This window comes from Equus przewalskii, chromosome 8, assembly GCF_037783145.1.
Source record: "Equus przewalskii isolate Varuska chromosome 8, EquPr2, whole genome shotgun sequence".
Classification (NCBI taxonomy): domain Eukaryota; kingdom Metazoa; phylum Chordata; class Mammalia; order Perissodactyla; family Equidae; genus Equus; species Equus przewalskii.
This window is the reverse complement of record NC_091838.1, coordinates 38,278,128-38,297,905: the sequence shown is the minus strand read 5'-3', so window position 1 is coordinate 38,297,905 and position 19,778 is coordinate 38,278,128. Positions and strand designations below refer to the sequence as shown.

The 19,778-nt window shown below is 35.3% G+C and overlaps 1 protein-coding gene across 3 annotated transcripts in view; it reads right to left on the bottom strand.

Moving 5' to 3' along the window:
• NECAB1 (N-terminal EF-hand calcium binding protein 1) overlaps window positions 1-19,778 on the bottom strand; it is a 174,292-nt gene that overhangs the window by 129,467 nt on the left and 25,047 nt on the right. For all 3 annotated transcript variants that reach the window (XM_070631712.1, XM_070631713.1, XM_070631714.1), the window contains exon 3: window positions 8,300-8,408. In XM_070631712.1, the coding sequence (XP_070487813.1) occupies window positions 8,300-8,408 (109 nt within the window). The remainder of the gene's footprint in view (window positions 1-8,299; window positions 8,409-19,778) is intronic.

Sequence of the window (19,778 nt, the reverse complement as noted above, 5' to 3'; positions counted from 1 at the left end):
TCCCAGAAAAACTTAAAAATAAAATTAAACCGTTGAACCCATTAGTGAATGAGTCAAGAACAATAATGTTCAACTAATCCCCATGCTCAGCTTTCTTCCTATTATGGTTTGAATCAACTGCTAAAACTTCTTGCTATTTAGTCTATTTTTTTCCCCACTAAGAAACCTTTTACGATCAGAAAACGGAATATAATATTCTATGCAGTAGGAGCTTCTTTTTAAGCATTGGAAACTTTTTTTTTACATATAAATGCAGATTCATGAAATATATTGGGACAAAGTGGAATTCCTAATTTGAACATATTTTGAGTCTGTTAAAATTAAAAAATAATCCCTATTTACATCTTAACGTTACATTTCATGACTCTTAATTCACGCGAGTAGATAACTATTTTAGAACAGAAATAACCTTTAAAAAGTTTGTTTAATTAAGAGTCCAAAGCCAGATTTATCATTTACTCTGTTCCCAACAAAAAGAGTCAGTTTTCCTTTTTTATTTGACAGGATCCATCAGTGGCATTACTTTTTCTATGGTCAGTCAGCCAGGGTCCAAATTCTAAAAGTGTACATTTGCATGCCATTCTTATACTTAATCAATATGTCCCATGCCTATAACAATCAGTCAACTAAGCAAGTACCTATTGAATGTATTCCAGCAATTGCTGGAAGTAGTGGAGAACAATGTCCTTGCTTCAAAGGAGTTTATCAGATTTGGAGACAAGATTAACATGCTAATGAAACAATTAGGAAAAATAACAGATGATACTACATAATTAAGTAGTACCTTATGAAAGCATAAACTGTAATTATAGAAATTTAGGGAAAGAAGATCAGGAAAAAAGGAGAGGTTAGTGAATACACCTTAATAATAATCATCATTATTATTATTTTGTGGCAGGTGTTTATATATTATTGCTAAACTTTGCAAAGTGGGTTTTTATGTTGGCTCCATTTTATAGCCAATGAAATTAAAAAAGTTCCATAAAGAACAATGACCACCCACAGTGCTCATTGCTAGATAGTGGAGGAATTGAAATACAACCTTGACCAGTTCCTGAGTTCTTTCCACATTGCAGCATTACTTTTTATGGAGTCAAGTGGACCTTGATGCCTGGAAAACTTTACTATGCTGAGAGGAGGGGTAGGGCTATTCAGGCAAGTGCATAGTGAGAGGTACGGGGAAGAAGGGATCTATCCCTTCTCATTGAGCTCACAGTATGTGCTATACACTGTGCTGGGTCCTGGGAATCAATGGAAAACAAAACAGTCATGACGTGGGCCTTCATAGAGTTTAGACCAGGAGAGGTGAACATTCATCAAATAAACACAAAACAAGTAAAAAATTGTAGCTGATATAAGTGCTGTGGAGAAGAGATACATATTTCAATGAGAATACAAAATGAGAAATTTAACCTAATAAGGAAGTTCAGAGAAGGATTTCATGAGACACATGGAAGTGTATATGATTATATAAGCATGGAAAAAAGATACAGAAGACTATACTTTAGGTGCTGGTAAAGATTGGTTATGGGAAACGGAATAAAGGTGGATGGTGGGAGAGGAGAAGAAAACCAAAAGAAAATAGTTCTCTGTGATTAAAAAAGAATGCACACATTAGAAGTATGTTAACCAAATGTGACTAGTAGTTATCTAAGGTGGTGGAACTTCAGGTGTTTTTATGCATTTTCTTGTAATTCCTATATTGTTTGAATTATTTTTACAATAAGCATATGTTATTTATACCATTTTTATTGTGGAGGGAAAATATTTCCCTAAAGAAATTGCTTTTGAAAAACAGTCATTTCAAAAGTACGCAATGACTTTCAAGTTATTTGTAATCTACATTTATTTCAAGAATTCCGAAATCTTGAGGTGACATAGAGAAAAATAATTGTAACTGTTTCATCATGCTGACCATTTCTGAAAATAATGTAGTTGTAAAAGACAGAAAGCTGGTACTTAGGTAGTGGTGGTAATGAAAAAGAGAATGAGATAGAGTCATGGGATAAATAAATTGGGGGAAGAAAGGACAGAATTTGTTGGTGCATTAGACAAGGGAGATAAGAGAGAGGAAATTGTCTAAGAAGTGAGCATCATGTACTTTAAAAAGATTGGGGTTAGCATTTTGCTGATTTGATTTCATCCACTTGGTGGATATTGGTGAGGTAATAAAGAACATAGCATTTAAATGAATAAATAATTCACCTAGCTTCCTCAATTTTTGCTTTAAGTAGTAATCAGTTTTGCTTCACCGTTATCAAGTGTCTCATGACTGCTGGGAAGAGAGAGTTTAATTAAGAGTAAAAGAGAAATAGGGGCCGGACCTGTGGCCAAGAAGTTAAGCTCGTGCGCTCCACTGTGGCTGCCCAGTGTTTCGTGGGTTCCAAACCTGGGCGCCGACATGGCACCGCTCATCAGGCCACGCTGAGGCGGCGTCCCCCATGCCACAACTAGAAGTACCCACAGCTAAGATATACAACTATGTACCGGGGGGCTTTGGGGAGAAAAAGGGAAAAAAAATCTTTAAAAAAAAAAAGAGTAAAAGAGAAATAAAGGCTCTTTATTGGGAAGAAGATATGACAACCAGAGAATAATTCTTTAGATTAGATTAAAAACATAAAATACCTGAAAAAGTTTGAAAGAAAGGCCTTTAATACAAATGAATAAAGGAAACAGTAAAACTCTGTGAGTGATCTGAAGAACAATGGAGAAACTAAGGCAAATGAAAAGTGATGGAACCGGGGGCGGTAAGGAGTCTAAGTCCAAAAGTAGAAGATGAATTCTAGATATAAAGATAGGATGGAGGGAAGGGAAATGTGCAAAGAATGGAAACAATGTCCACAGAGAAAAAGAACACCATTTCTATTTTGTAGCAACTCCCACACTGTAAAAATTCTACATAATAGATACAAAAGAGAAGAGAGAAAGGCAGCAAGTAAAGCAATTACCTCTATACTGTACAACCAAATATATTCTACTGCTAAAGAGAATTAGCCACCTTTTCATGAAGAGTAAAACACCAGAAAGTGATTTTAAAAACTAGCTTTGGAATACTTTGATTGCTGATATACAAAAGAAATAGCTAAAAATATGAAAATTTACTGAGGTGAAATGACAATAGAAAGAGTTCGAGTTTTATTTTCAGGTAGCCCTGAGATAATCCCAGCCCTTATTCACACTAGCTGTGTAAGCTTGGGCAAGTTACTTAACTTTCTGTATCAGATTCCTTAACTGTAGGCGGTGAAGCATAATACGTTTTCATTTGGCTTTTATAACAATTAAATAAAATGATGCAAGTGCATGCCTGGCACATAGTCATTCAATAAATGTATTTCCCTGTTCAATTAAAAATTAAGTATTTCTTTTAGAAATTAAATGTTTTAAGAAATTATATATATACTGCCTTGACACAAAATTTGGCTCTTCTACCACCTTTGTTAGAGAAAATTTGAACTATTTTTTTTCCCAGAAATTAAAACTAAGGAGAAATCATTTCCATGTCACTTAAAAAACTCTCCTTAAAATTATCTATGAGTCCCCCAAACTACGCTAATCTTCTTAATTATAAAGTAGACTTTGTTGATTCCCTGCTCTTCCTCCAGGGAGGAATCCTCAGCCCCAATCAACACAGCAAATTGCGGCGTGGCATGACTCAGGAGAAAATGGTGGTGGGGCTAATCAAATGCCTTCACAGGAAAGAAAAGAATTTTAAAAGTAACTCTCAGGAAATCTCCATATCTTCATGAGCTAAAAATGCTCAAAGAAAGTAAATGGGTTTCAGAAATTATTGAAGTGAAAGGCACATCTAAAAAATGAATGAATAATAAGGAAATTCAATAGCCACAGGTTAGTTCTAAAGGCCAAATGGAATCAATAACTGGAGACCTGGTTATAGATTAGAATTGAGTCCTAGTAAGATTTAAGACTTCTGTTTTCAGTCTCTAAAAATGTGGCAAAACAGTACACCTGTATAAGGTACAATCAGGTAGTGTTTTTCTTAGGCATGTACATAGTTTTTTCTAGTTTTTAAATTCTCAAGAAATAAGGATAATGCAGTATGGGAGAACTGCCCAGAGTATCTAAGTTAGGTGGGAGATTATGGAGAAAGACTAAGGGAAAAACATCAGACGTTACTCACTAAGTCTGCGTAAGTTTATGGCAGTCCCTAAAAATACAAAGAGCTGGCAGGACCACATGGAGAAAAAGTACATTTTGACCTTCTTTTCCACATATCTCCGGTATCATCCACAGAAACAAGCTTGTCTTTTGTTCCACACTCAATCAATTACTCTATTCTATATGAGAAGAAAACTCATGAAAGTTTTCCAATTATCCTAAGATAATGGAAAAGAACTATCAATTTAAAAAATATTTTTTTAAAAAAAGGTGATGGAAAGTTGGACTTCTGATGCCTCCAAATTTCTTCTATTTCGTTCAGTGTTCTTTTCATTCCTAAAGTCTCTGTTCTGAATGAAATCTTCAGGCCATATAGATTAGGAATGTAATTCCCAGCAAAGCATTCATTATCTTGAAATTCTAATCAAACAATTAAGATGATTCACGGACTTCTCATTAGAATGAGATTATACTGAGTTTGGGGCTTAAGCATGTACCCGGCCAGGCCAGAAGGATGACCACAACTCCCTAGACAATATACAGAGACATGTGGTTGATGTTCAGTTTTGAAATACACTAAAAATGTTCTCTATGGCTCAGAGCTGAAATACTTCCAACCTTGGTAATATTCATATCCAGAAATCCTTGCACAGTCTCAAATATGTGAGTACTTCCAACCTTGGTAATATTCATATCCAGAAATCCTTGCACAGTCTCAAATATGTGAGTTCTTATGAGGTTGCATGTATTTGGGTTTGTTTTTGCATTTGGAGTTTGTTCTTCTGTTTGTTTGTTATAGTTTACTTGCATCCATCAGAGAAAATTTGATCGAAAAGATCTAAGTGGCTCCAGGGCTTACTAAACAGTGCAGTGAAACGCTGTTAACATAATTTCTCAAATGAATATATTGATTTTTTTAATTGAAAGAGCAAAGAAATGAATAAATGAAACGATAGAAAAAACAAACAGAAGAGTTGGATTTGGAAATTAAGACTGCTACCTAAATACATGTGGAAGTGGCAACATATATTTTTTATTTGTCAAAACATTTTTTAGGCATGCACAGTTCCATGTTTATAGTTTGTTCATTTAAAAATCTACCTATAAAAACATGATTTCTGAAAATCTGTAGGTTTACTTGAAGGTTTTTTTGAAGTCACTTTACAAGGAATAGTTTACTTAATTTTGATATTTAAAATGCCTTAATTATGTTATAATATAGGCACAGCTATAATTATGTTCCTAAATAATATTTACTTCTCATGATAAGCAAAATATTTTAAGAATATTCTTTAATAGACAAAAGGGAAAAATTTAATTAGCAAGATACGCTCGCAGTATTTTCCTTCTTTCTTTCCAAATATTTTCAGTTTTTATGTCACTTTTCAAACATGGCAAAATATAATGTTTATAGCAAAGATACCCGGATTTCCACACATGGCAGGGATGAGGTAAGGTAATACTGTCTTAGAACACACTTTTGCATTGAAGAGAATCCTGCTCAATAAACTTAAGCAAAGGTAGTGTATTAAGTAGATCATGATTTAATGGACTCCAAAATAAAAGCTAAACCTCCGGATACCAGGAAGAGCAGGAGCCAGGCAGTCCTAGGGGCCTCAGCAGCAAACATTTGTGGTTTCTGACTCTCACGGTTCCCCATAAACATGAGACAATGAGTCTGACTGACTTGGTCCAATCTATGTATGAACTGGCTCCTTCAGGCCATGCTGTACCCTTGATCAAATTAGAGTGGTTGTGGATGTTGACCATATGAGAACATATTTCCTTTGAAGGCATGTGAAAGGGAAAGATATATAGCATATACAGTACAATCACTAAAATAATTAAAACTTGGATAGTGCAAAGATAAAAGTTATCACTTGCTTGAAGTACAGCTCTGAAACTTTGGCGCCAATGTTTGAATTAATCTCCTTAAAAGATCAAAGCCCAACACTGGCATCCGGGGTCTTTTTAAAAGGAATTTCATGGATATAATTCAGAAGTCAATATCTAACATACTTTAGCTCCAAATTAAGTTGAATACCATTATGATCAGTAAACACCTCTTGTTGTTACTTATGTATATATGAGAGTAACTAGTAGTAATAATTATTCCTTTAAACTCACTGTATAAACCATTATATATACTTCTTTAGCACTTAATGTAATCTTAATGCTTTTCCAAGTAATTCCAACTAATAAATATATAAATAAAGTAGCAAAATCAGGCCAATAAGGTTTACTGAAAACTTTACTTTTCGTTAATATAAGTAAATATGTATTGAAAAACCTCCATGACACCTAATTCTGGAACTATGACAATCAATAATCGTTCCAAACCTGGATATTGTTAAAACTTTAATAACAAATGTGAAGAGGAAAGAATAATCAACATACATGGTGGAATATCAGCATCTCAACTTCCAACATCTGAGCCACAAAGGGAGCCTCTGCTCTTTGTTTCACTCAAGTATCATTTCTCAGAATGGTACAACATGGCTTTCTTTCTTCCATGCATAAACATTATTCCCTAGCAGTAATTAAGGATTCAGCTAACATCTGTAGTCTTCCTCCACCTTTACCCCTTAAGCCTATCCTTGAGTACAGCCACGATGACCCACAAAGATGTTGCTACCTGGCGTAACTTATTCCGTGGCTTTCCCTGGCCTATAAGTTAAGTTGAAGACTTTTGCAGTCTCATAATGCAAATTCCTTCTTGTCTGGCCCATTCTTTCCTCTCCAGATTCTTCTATTCCTACACTCAGCCTTACAATTGTCATTTGGTAATAAGAAAATATCTGTCGCTCCCATTCACTTTATGCTTCTGGGTCTTTTCTTATGCTTTCCCCTCTGATTGGAATATTCCCCTACTCTTTCTTTACCTAACCAATTTCTACTCTCCCATAAAGACTCAGTTCCTGGCTACCTAATCTTAGGAATATTCCCTGAGCCTACCTAATAGGGCTAAAATTTTCCCCTTTGTCATCCTAAAATGCCCCGAAAAACCTCAATCACAGCATTTATGATATTATTTTGAAAGACCAGTTAATGAGTCTATTGCTCCACTAAACTACAGGCTGGTTACATGTTCCACCACCAGTACCTACTGGGAACTTGATATTCTTAGATTTGTTGGACAGAACGGAATTTCTGATACAGTTATCTGCTGATACTGTTTCTGACAACAAAAACGTTAAGCCATTTCATAGGGAATTTGAAACCCCAACAGAAATCAAGAAATTTATAAACTGGTTGTTTTAAAAATATTCAGTTGCTTGAGTAAAGTGAATTTAATCTTTAATTTTTTGTATCAGTCTGCTGCAAGCAAATGTCTGTGCACAGATATAGCACCAGAGCATTTTCTTGGCATGCTAGCTCACTGCCTGGAACCATCTCAACACTTTGCCTAAAGGAAGACAGTGACTGTTCAAGCAGAAGACTTGCTGATGGGTCTCAAGGCATGGTTGAAATGGTGCATTTCGACATTGGAATTTTGTAATCACAACCATCACAAATAATGTGTTTTGGTTCAATTACTCAAATCAAGCAGCACATTTCTGTTGTTCTATATCCTAAATTCCTCACTATTTTATACTTTTAAATGTAATGAGAACATTAATAGAAACTTTATAAATGCTATACTAATGCAAAGGAGAGATCCATATAAGTAAAATAAATAAAGTAGATAGATAAATGTATACATTGATTATTCAGAGAAAATTCTGCGTCCTGCATTACCTGCATCTCTGAGGTCACAGTGATTTTGGAGTTCAACACATCTGAATTGTCCAGATAATTGCTGTAATTTCCCATTTCACTAAACTAATATAAGAATGGCCTTAGGACAATTTTTAAATGAAGAAAACTGAGATGAAACCTAAGAAACAAGGTAAAATTCTACTTTCTTCTTAATGACAAATTAGATTTATAAACTATGCTTTTGTTTTACATTTTGCACACTCTAAAATTACTTCAGGAGAAGTCTCTGTAGAAGAGCATTATTTTCCAATTCAATATCCAATTTTTCAGAGCATTTCAATTATTAGAGAGGAGGTATCTCAGAATTAAACATAGATGAGCATTACAAAATGAGCCCTGTAGCTTTCCTCCCTCTCTGTATTGGTGTGTACTTGTTCATGCTCTCTACCTCGTTTACAGAATCCAGTGATAAAAAGTTTCTCACTTGGTATTATGCGTATCGATGGTATGGAAGAGCTCATGTAATTCTTCCCTGCTCAGAACACCATCTGCAAAATATGCTTTGAATTCTTCAAAGGATAATTTTCCGTCATCTGAAATGGTAAGAACAAACAGAAGAGAAGCACATCATTTCAACTTTGTACATTGTTTTATCTTTTAATTTTTAAAACCTTGCTCAAATGTTTGTGCAGGTTTATTTGTGCATGCACACACATGTATTCAAAAATAAAGAATAATTCAAGGGTTTAAAAAGAAAAATAATTTAATGTACGTTTATAGTACATACTGTAGATGTATACACCCTGATGAACTATGTCTACGTGGTTTGGAGTATTTTTTGGTTCATTTATTCATATGGCAAACATTTGACAAGCAATTTAACTGGCCATACCAAATAAAAGACCAAGACAGAGACAATTATTTAGATGTTTTGCCTGCATATACAGGATCCAGCATATTGCAGAATAAATAGTGTATGTTTACTAAGTGTATATTGATTGAATAGTTGCTAATGTGTGAATATCAGAATTATTACAGTCCAACAAGCTGTGTTCATCTACTTACTCATTAAATAAACACTTTTTAAGCCAAACACATTTCACTTATTGTGAGATACATAAGTGAAAGACAATGAGGGAGTCTAATAAAAGACATAAGATGTGCAGACATACGTATAAGTATGTTACACAGTAAAACACAGTAAGTGCAATGACAGACACAATATGGAATGTATGAGAATTGGGGTAATAAAAGATCCTTTCATTAGGGGACATGAAGAGTTTTAGTGACTTTTGTACCTGACTTTGAACAACAGGTAAATTCTAGATATGTAGAGATGGAAGAAACACATTAATAATAGATGAAAGTAAAAGATTTGTACAAGACACAGCAGCAGAGAATCTAAGGGAGGGAATAGACATGAAGTGAGAGGAAAGCACCTTCTCTCCTTGCAAGGAGCTGCCTTGTCAGTTACCTCACGTAAGAGGCCAAATGACTGCAAGGGGTGAAATTATTCTCTCCATTTACAAAGACGCAATTGAGGTCTAAGGAGAAAGTTGCCCAGTGTCACAAAACTCCTAAGTGTGGTCCTACTGTACTGAACAAAGTAAAATTTGTCTTTGAGTAGAAAGTAATTTAATGTGACTGGATCTTCAAGGTTCATTTAGAGCAATTTTTTCCCTCAAAAGATGGCCCATAGACCACCTGGAGAACTGTTAAAATTCAGATTCTTGGGCCAGAGAATCAGAATCTCACAGTGGCATGGAGGGGTCGGTAGACAAGAAATCAGGATTTTTAACAACCTGTGTGATTCCTCCTTACACTAATGCTTGAGAGGTATTATTATAAAGCACAAAATAGGCCTAGTCACTGAATTACTTAATTTTTCAGATAGGGATTTAAAGGCTGTAACATTTCAAAAATCTTTGTTTGCAAAATATAGATATAAAGACCCCTGAGAGTTTTAAATTTGTGTTTCATTTCGCTTTTTAACTTAATAGGTATATTAAACTAACTTTCCAATTAATTCTCACCAACAGTTAACTGGCCAGACATAGACTTAGAGGTCTTAAAAATACCTCTCTGGCCCATGGCTCTGCTGCAGCCCAGAGGAGGCAAGTGAAATAAAGCAGGACCAAACAGTGGTAGAGCTGTAAGTCTGGGTGAACCAGCTCCTGGCTGCTATAAAAGCCCATAACACTGCTGCAGTCCCTAAGGAGGGAGCGGATCTAGGTGGGTCTGTGGGAGCAGGCAGCAGCAACCTGAAATCCCTGTGTGTGAGTGTTCCCAAAGTCTACAGGAGACCACACAGGGCCACTGCAATCCCAAGGAGTGGCCTAGCCTCAGTCAGAAACAGCTGACAGGGATTCTCGTGGGCATAGATTACACAGCTCCTGCCCCCTCCCACCCAGTGCCAGCAAGTGGAAGCAGTAACCAAACTCTGTCTCTATGCAGATGCACAAATACACATCATTAAGCAGTATGAAAAAATATATTAAATCTCCAGAACAGAAGGAAAACGAAAAGTACCCAGAAAACAATCCCAAAGACACAGAAATCTATAACCTAAATGACAAAGAATTCAAAATAGCTATCATTAAAAAACTCAATGAGTTAAAAGAAAATACAGATAGACAACTTAACGAGTTCAAATGCTATGTCACAAAAGAGCTCAATACTATAAAGAACAACCAATCAGAAATGTTGGAGATGAAAAACACAGAGGAGGAGATTAAGAAACATATGGACTCCCTAAATAGTAGGGCTGATAATATGGAGGACAGAATTAGCAGTCTGGAGGAGAGGAATATAGAAATGCTTCAGATAGAGGAGGAGAGAGATCTAAGACTAAAAAGAAATAAAGAAACTCTCTGAGAAATATCTGACTCAATTAGGAAAGGCAACATAAGGATTATAGGTATCCTAGAGGGAGAAGAGAAAGAGAATGGAGCAGAAAGCTTGTCCAAAGAAACAATAGCTGAGAACTTCCAAAACCTGGGAAGGAGCTGGAAATCCATGTGACAGAAGTGAATAGATCTCCAAATTTTATCAATGTAAAAAGACCAACCCCAAGGCATACAGTAGTGAAGATGGCAAAAGTCAATAACAAAGATAAAATATTAAAGGCAGCAAGGCAGAAGAAAATAACCTACAAAGGAAGCCCTATCAGGCTATGAGCAGATTTCTCAGCAGAAACCTCACAGGCTCAGAGAGCGTGGAATGATATATTCAGAATTCTGAAAGACAAAAACTTTCAGCCAAGAATACTCTATCCAGCAAAAATATCCTTCAAATATGATGGAGAAATGAAAACTTTCCCAGATAAACAAAAGTTAAGGGAGTTCATCGCCACAAGACCCCCAATGTAAGAAACGTTCAGGAAGATCCTCATACGTGAAAGAAAAAGGGGGGCAGTTACAAAACCCCTGAGTAAGGAGATAAGTAGAAAGACAAAATCAGAAAGTTGCAGGTCTCCATCAGAACAGGTTAGTAAATGTGTAAGTATAACATTAAAGATAAAGGGAAGGGAAACACCAAGAATAAATATAATCTTGTCATTTTAACCACAAACTCACAACACAAGAAGAAAAAAAGATGTTACAATAACAACTTAGAAGGGGAAGAGGAAAGAGATGGATCCAGCTTAATCTAAGGAAATAAGAGGCTATCAGAAAATGGACTATCTCATCTATGAGATGTTTTATACAAACCACATGGTAACTACTAAACAAATATCTAGAACAGAGACACAAATTACAAATAAGGAGAAAACTAAGAAAACCAACATAGAAAACTACCTAACTGAATTGGTAGTCTGAAATAGATGGGATGAGAAAGAAAGGAATGCAGGAGAACCAGAAAACAAGTGATAAAATGGCAGCATTAGGCCCCCACATTTCAATACTCATTCTAATTGTAAATGGATTGAATTCTCCAATCAAAAGACACAGAGTGGCAGGATGGATTAAAAAACAAGACTTAACAATATGCTGCCTCCAGGAAACACATCTCAGCCCCAAAGACAAACACAGACTCAGGGTGAACTAATGGAAGATGATACTCCAAGCTAATAGCAAACATAAGAAAGCAGGTGTCACCATACTTATATCAGACAATGTAGACTTCAAGGCAAAACAGGTAAAGAGAGACAAAGAGGGGCAGTATATAATGATAAAAGGGACACTCCACCAAGAACACACAACACTTATAAATATATATGCACCCAACAAAGGAGCATCAAAGTACATAAAGCAACTATTAACAAAACTAAAAGGAGATATCAACAACAATACAATAATATTAGGGGACCTCAACGCCCCACTAGCACCAGTGGATAGATCATTCAGACAGAAAGTCAATAAGGAAATTGTAGAACTAAATGAAAAACTAGGCAAGATTGACTTAATAAATACATATAGAACACTCCATCTAAAAACAGCAGGTTACACATTCTTCTGAAGTGCACATGGAACATTCTCAAGGATAGACCATATGTTGGGAAACAAAGCAAGCCTCAATAAGTTTAAGGGGATTGAAATAGTATCAAGCATCTTTTCTGACCATAATGCTATGAAACTAGAAATCACTTACAAGAATAAAGCTGGGAAATGGGCAAAGATGTGGAGATTAAACAATATGCTACTGAATGACAAATGGATCATTGAAGAAATCAAAGGAGAAATCAAATATTATCTGGAGACAAATGAAAATGAAAATACACCATACCAACTCATTTGGGATGCAGCAAAAGCAGTCCTAAGAGGGAAATTCATTAGAATACAGGCTCACCTCAATAAACAAGAAAAGTCTCAGATAAGCAATCTCAAATTACACCTAACAGAATTAGAAAAAGATGAACAAATAAAGCCCAAAATCAGTAGAAGGAGGGAAATAATAAAAATCAGAGCAGAAATAAGTGAAATTGAAATAAAAAAGACAGTAGAAAGGATCAATGAAACAAAGAGCTGGGTCTTCAAGAAAATAAATAAAATTGACAAACCCTTAGCCCAACTCACTAAGAAAAAACAGAGAAGACTCAAATAAATAAAATCAGAAATGAACGAGGAGAAATCACAATGGATACCACAGAAATACAAAAGATTACAAGAGAATACTATGAAAAACTATATGTCAACAAATTGGACCACCTAGAAGAAATGGATAAATTCTTAGACTGTTACAACCTCCCAAAACTGAATCAAGAAGAAATAGAGACTCTGAATAGACCAATCACAAGTGAAGGGATTGAAACAGTAATCAAAAACCTCCCCCAAAATAAAAGTCCAGGACCAGACGGCTTCTCTAGAGAATTCTACCAAACATTCAAAGAAGATTTAATACCTATCCTTCTCAAACTATTCCAGAAAATTGAGGAAGATGGGGTACTTCACAATCTACGAGGCCAACATCACCCTGGTCCCAAAACCAGACAAGGACAACACAAAGAAGGAAAACTACAGGCCAATATCATTGATAAACATAGATGCAAAAATCCTCAACAAAATATTGGCAAACAAAATACAGTAATATGTTAAAAAGATCATACACCATGATCAAGTGGGATTTATATCAGGGACATAGGGATGGTTCAACATCCGCAAATCAATCCATGTGATACACCACATTACCAAAACGAGGAACAAAAACCACATGATCGTCTCAATAGATGCAGAGAAAGGATTCAACAAGATCCAACATCCATTTATGATAAAAACACTCAATAAAATGGGTATAGAAGGAAAGCACCTCAACATAATAAAGGCAATATATGACAAACCCACAGCCAACATCATACTCAGTAGGGAAAGAGTGAAAGCCATCCCTCTGAGAACAGCAAGAAGACAAGGATACCCAATCCCACCACTTTTTTTTTCCACCACTCTTATTCAACATAGTACTGGAGGTTTTAGCCACAGCAATTAGGCAGGAAAAAAAAATAAAAAGAATCCAAATAGGTGATGAAGTGAAACTCACACTTTTTGCAGATGACATGATTTTATATATAGAAAACCCTAAGAAATCCATTGGAAATATACTAGAAGTAATCAACAATTACAGCCAAGTTTCAGGGTACAAAATCAACTTACGTAAATCAGTAGCATTTCTATACTCTAATAACGAACTAACAGAAAGTGAACTTGAGAACACAATCCCATTCACAATCGCAACAAAAAGAATAAAATATCTTGCAATAAATTTAACCAAGGAAGTGAAGGATCTATACAATGAAAACTACAAGACTTTCCTGAAAGAAACTGATGATGACATAAAGAGATGGAAAGACATTCCATGCACATGGATTGGAAGAATAAACATAGTTAAAATGGCCATACTACAGATTCAAGGCAATCCCAATCATAATTCCAATGAAATTCTTCACAGAAATAGAACAAAGATCCCTATAATTCATATGGGTCAACAAAAGACCCTGAATCGTTAAAGCAATCCTGAGCAAAAAGAACAAAGCTGGAGGCATCACAATCCCTGACTTCAAAACATACTACAAAGCTATTGTAATCAAAACAGCAATGGTACTGGTACAAAAACAGGCACACAGATCAATGCAACAGAATTGAAAGCCCAGAAACAAAACCACACATCTACAGACAGCTAATCTTTGGCAAAAGAGCTGAGAACATATAATGCAGAAAAGAAACTCTCTTTAACAAATTGTGTTGGGAAAACTGGACAGACACATGTAAAAGAATGAAAATCAACCATTCTTTTACACCACTCACAAAAATAAACTCTAAATGGATAAAAGACTTAAACATAAGACCTGAAACCATAAGACTTCTAGAAGAAAATATAGGCAGTACACTCTTTGACATCAGTCTTAAAAGGATCTTTTCAGACACCATGTCTTCTCAGAGAAGGGAAACAACAGAAAGAATAAACAAATGGGACTTCATCAGAGTAAAGAGCTTCTACAAGGCAAGGGAAAACAGGATTGAAACAAAAACACAACCCACCAATTGGGAAAAAATATTTGCAAAGCATATATCCGACAAAAGGTTAATCTCCATAATATAGAGAGAACTCACACAACTCAACAACAAAAAATCAAGCAACCCAATCAAAAAATGGGCAGGGGAGATGAACAGACATTTCTCCAAAGAAGATATACGGACAGCCAACAGGCACAGGAAAAGATGCTCATCATCACTGATCATCAGGGAAATGCAAATCAAAATTACACTAAGATATCACCTTACATCTGTTAGAATGGCTAAAATAAGTAAAACAAAAAATAACAAATGTTGGAGAGGTTGTGGAGAAAAATGAACCTTCACACACTGCTAGTGGGAATGCAAACTGGTGCAGCCACTATGGAAAATATTATGGAGACTTCTCAAAAAATTAAAAATAGAAATACCAAATGACCCAGCCATCCCATTACTGGGTATCTATCCAAAGAACATGAAATCAGCAATTCAAAGAGACCCATGTACCCCTATGTTCATTGCAGCATTATTCATAATAGCCAAGATGTGGAAGCAACCTAAGTGCCCACTGACTGATGATTAGATAAATAAGATATTGTGTATATATATATATACACACATATATATACACATATATACATATATATATATATATATATATATATATATACATACATACAATGGAATACTATTTAGCCATAAAAAAGGATAAAACCATCCCATTCACAAAGAAAGAGAAATTCTGCATGATTCCCCTCATATTTGGAAGATAAACAAACATATGGACAAAGAGAACAGATTAGTGGTTACCAGGGGAAAGGGGGATGTGGGGTGGGCACAAAGGGTGAAGTGGTACACCTATAATATGACTGACAAATAATAATGTACAACTGAAATTTCACAAGATTGTAAACTATCATAACTTCAATTTAAAAAAAAAATCCCTACCTTGATCAAGCACAGAATGAGTTCCCCACCCCCAGGGGCCCTTGGGCCAGACTAGCTCAGTCTAGTTCAGCCATTCAAACATCATAACAACCATTACAAAATGAAGTTTAATCCATTAGGCTCATCAATTGTCTATTTTTTGTGTTTCTGTTTTTGGATGGGTTATTTTAGAGTCATGTCTCAAATGACTACTTTAAACTTTAGCCCCATGTAACCTGATGTATATCCCAGACTAGACTTTGAATTGCATCTCTACTGTGCATCTCCTTACTTTGATGAAAAATATATTGCCAGGTTGGGGAACTGGACACAAACCAAATCTAGGTATAGGGCAAAGAGATAAAGGAAAAGAACTTTCATTCACTTAAAAACAAAAGCAGAAATCAACCTACTATTTTCAACTCTACCACAGTGATCTGCAACAAACGTAATATGTACATATTAACGGAAGAATATATTTTCCTTGGTACGCTGAAGCAGGCTATTAAAGAACTGAGGCTGCCTGTGCACCCTATGGACAGTGTAGGCCTCTGTAAATCTGCTTTAGAATTACCATAAGTGAGTTCAAGTAATAATATACATACTATCAAATAAAACCATCGAATAACAAGTGCTTTGTGATTCTATGGAGGCTATGAAGGCTTAAAGCCTTTTCTTGAATTCTTATTGGAAAAAAACACAAAAAGAAAAAGGAAGCATTGAATTACAGTTCTGACTTGAGGCATGGAAAGTGTGTTTTGAAATCCTATTTTTACCAGATGCAGAACTGGAGATTTTCAATTTAGACTGCTACATTTTTAAACAGTCAATTGCAAAGAGTTACTTTTGAATATTTCTAGATTAGTGTCTTAATGTTAAACAAAAGTATAACTTTTTTTTAAAGAAAAGGGAGAAAAAATATCCCTTTCTAGTGTGGTTCCACATTAATGAAGCAATCATAAAATTTTTATTAAAGTATTTTATTTCAACTTCAACCTTCCTGCTGATCTTTTCTTTTGAAATGGAACAACACAGTTAAACCTTGATTTATACTTGCTCACATAATAGCCAAATCTTGTGAGGTCTAATGTCTTATGATAATAAATCTTTACTTTTACCACCAGGAGCACGGGTTTTTCAGCTTTTTCTATTAGAATTACATGCTTTGCCTGAGTTTGTCCTGAGCATAGCTGGCCCCTTTCTGTTTTATTTTTTAATTACTCTGGGCTTAAACTCCAAATTCCATTAATTTTTTTGAGATGGAGGCAGCAGAGTGCAGTTGCTTAGAGCATAATCTTAGAATAAAGAAAATCCTGAGTATTAAACATGGGTTTGACATTTACTAGTATTGCACTTTCATCCACCCTTTCATCAAGATCCTACTATAAGCTGAAACACTGTTTTGTGCTAAGAATATAGGTAGACAAGCCCTTATGGCTCTTATAATTATGATGACGGATATAGCAAATAAACAGCCAAATACAATATAAGGACAATTCTGGGAGACATAAGGTGATGTGGCAGCATGTAGAAAAGAAAACTATTCCAGATGTAAAGGCATATGGAAGGCTTCTTAGAAGAAGTGATATTTCAGTTGAGACACAAATGAAAAATAGAAATTAATGGGGGAAGATGTGTAAAGACAAAGAGTGTTCCAGGCAGAGGGAATGCCAACTACAAAGTTAAGAGGCAAGAAAGAATATGGGTTGGAAAAGAAAAAAATATCAACACACTCAGTCAAAGAGTATATGCTGGAGTAGAATGGTGGTTACTAGGGGCTGGGGAGAAGGGGGAATGAAGAGATGTTGATCAAGAGGTACAAAGTTTCAGTTATGCCAAAATGAATAAGTTCTGCAGATCTAATGTATAACGATGTGACTATTGTTAACAATATTGTACAGTCATGCACCACATAATGATGTTTTGGTCAACAACAGATGGTAAACATGATGGTGGTCCTATAAGATTAGTACCATATAGCTTAGGTGTATAGTACGCTATACCATCTAGGTTTGTATAAGTACACTCTATAATGATTGCACAACGACCGACGACGAAATCACCTGAGAACTCATTTCTTAGAACATATCCCCATTGTTAAGTGATGCATGACTATATTGCATACTTGAAATTTGCTAAGAAGGTAGATCTTAAGTGTTCTCACCACACTCACCAGAATAAAAACATGGTAACCTTGTGAGGCGATGGATATGTTAAGTAGCTTGATTGTGGTGAATATTTCACAATGTTTATGTACATCAAATCATCAAGTTGTATACCTTAAATATAAACAATTTTAAATTGTACTATATCTTAATAAAGCTGGAAAAAAGAAAGAATATATATTGGGAAGGAAGTAGGAGATGCCAGAGAGTTAGATACAGAGAATCGATTTCATGAAAAACCATAAAAATCATGGTAAAGAATTTTGAATTTACTCCAAGAGCACTCAGAAGCCACCATTATATTGGAAAGGTTACTGTGGCTGCAGTGAGTAAAATGAATTGGCGAGGTATGCCACTAGAAGAGAAGACCCATTAAGAAGATATTGCAATAATTCAGGCAAGAATTAAGGGTGGCATAAATTTTGATGTTGACAGGAAAAACACAGAGAAGTGGACAAATTTATAATCTGTTTAGGAAATAGAATCAACAGGAACTGGTGACCAGTTCGAGGTGACAGGTGAGAGGAAGCAATAAGTCAAGGATCATACCCACTTTCCAGGATTGCTCAATCAGATGAATGATATTCATTGTAAGAGAGAATACAGGGCAAAAAGCATAGGGTGAAGTAAAGAACTCTTTTGGACATGCTGAAATTAGATGTACCTGTGGAATAAGTAGAAGGATCTAGTGGGCAGAGGGCTTATATGGTTCTAGAAAAGGAGAGGATGGGTGGGGGAGGAGGGAAGATAAGAAGGGAGGAGAGGGAGAGGGAGAGACAGAGAGAGAGATGGATAGAGAGAGAGGAAGGTTGAGATGTATGCTTAAGAGTTATCAACACATAGTAATTGGTCCTAGGAGTGAGTGAGTTGGTTTTCCCAAGGAGAATGCTTACAGTGAGAAAGGAAAGGGCCCAGAACAGACTTTGGAAATGCCAAATAAAGTCTTTAAGTTTGAGATTTTATAAATGCTTGATTCTTGCAAGGAATAAGTAAAGGCTATATAGAAAACGCTTAGCGCAGTACCTAGCACATAGTAAGAGTTTAACAACAGTAGGTACAATTTTGGGATGGATTTACTAGTTCAGTCTTGCTAAGTGACCGTTTATGTGTTTTTAATTCCCATTTTCTACCCTTCCTTGAAAAGTACTTATTGAGTACATATAGAAAGTAGGTATTTAATATGTTTGTTTAAAAATAGAAATTTTAATTTATTTTTGGGGTAATCAGGTTTAGCACATCCTAAAATTGGTGCCTCTTTAAAGAAAAAAAAAGACTCTTTAAATATTCGATTTCTCCTTCAAGTTTCATTTCCACAAATATATGAACAACTGGAGCTCTGATCTCAGTGTTTCTCCTCCTCCTATCACCATTTTAATCTAGTTTTTGTGAACATTTAAAAGGATTATCCTTTCCAAACACTGGCTTTTCTTTCATGTATTACTTTAACATTTTTGAACACTTTAAATATTGTAATTTATCAAGATTAAAACACCAAAGCACGAGTCTCTTCAATAATAACAGTGACACACATTGTGTGACACTTGTACTCATGTGTTTAAAATAATTATTATAAAGATGGTTCTAAGAAGCTACTTGCTAGAAGCTTTTAAACAGTTGGAAGACAGACTCTCTGAGTTCGAAAATGAACACTTGGAAAGCATTACTGAATTTAATACACAAAGGGTAGCATATACTTTGCATGTGTATGCAAATTTTAGAGGCAGAAATTAAAAAAAAGCAAACTTGTTTCTAAAATGAAGTTCTTAAATTGTAAATTCAAAAAAATAATATTTTGTCAAATTTAATAGATTAAACCAAAGGCTGAGAGCAGACTACTATGAGAGGAAAAAATTCTCGGAGTCTTTAGTTTTTAAGGAACCTAGATTCTTTCATGGGTTTTACCCCTAGGAACCCCACCAGGTTCTCA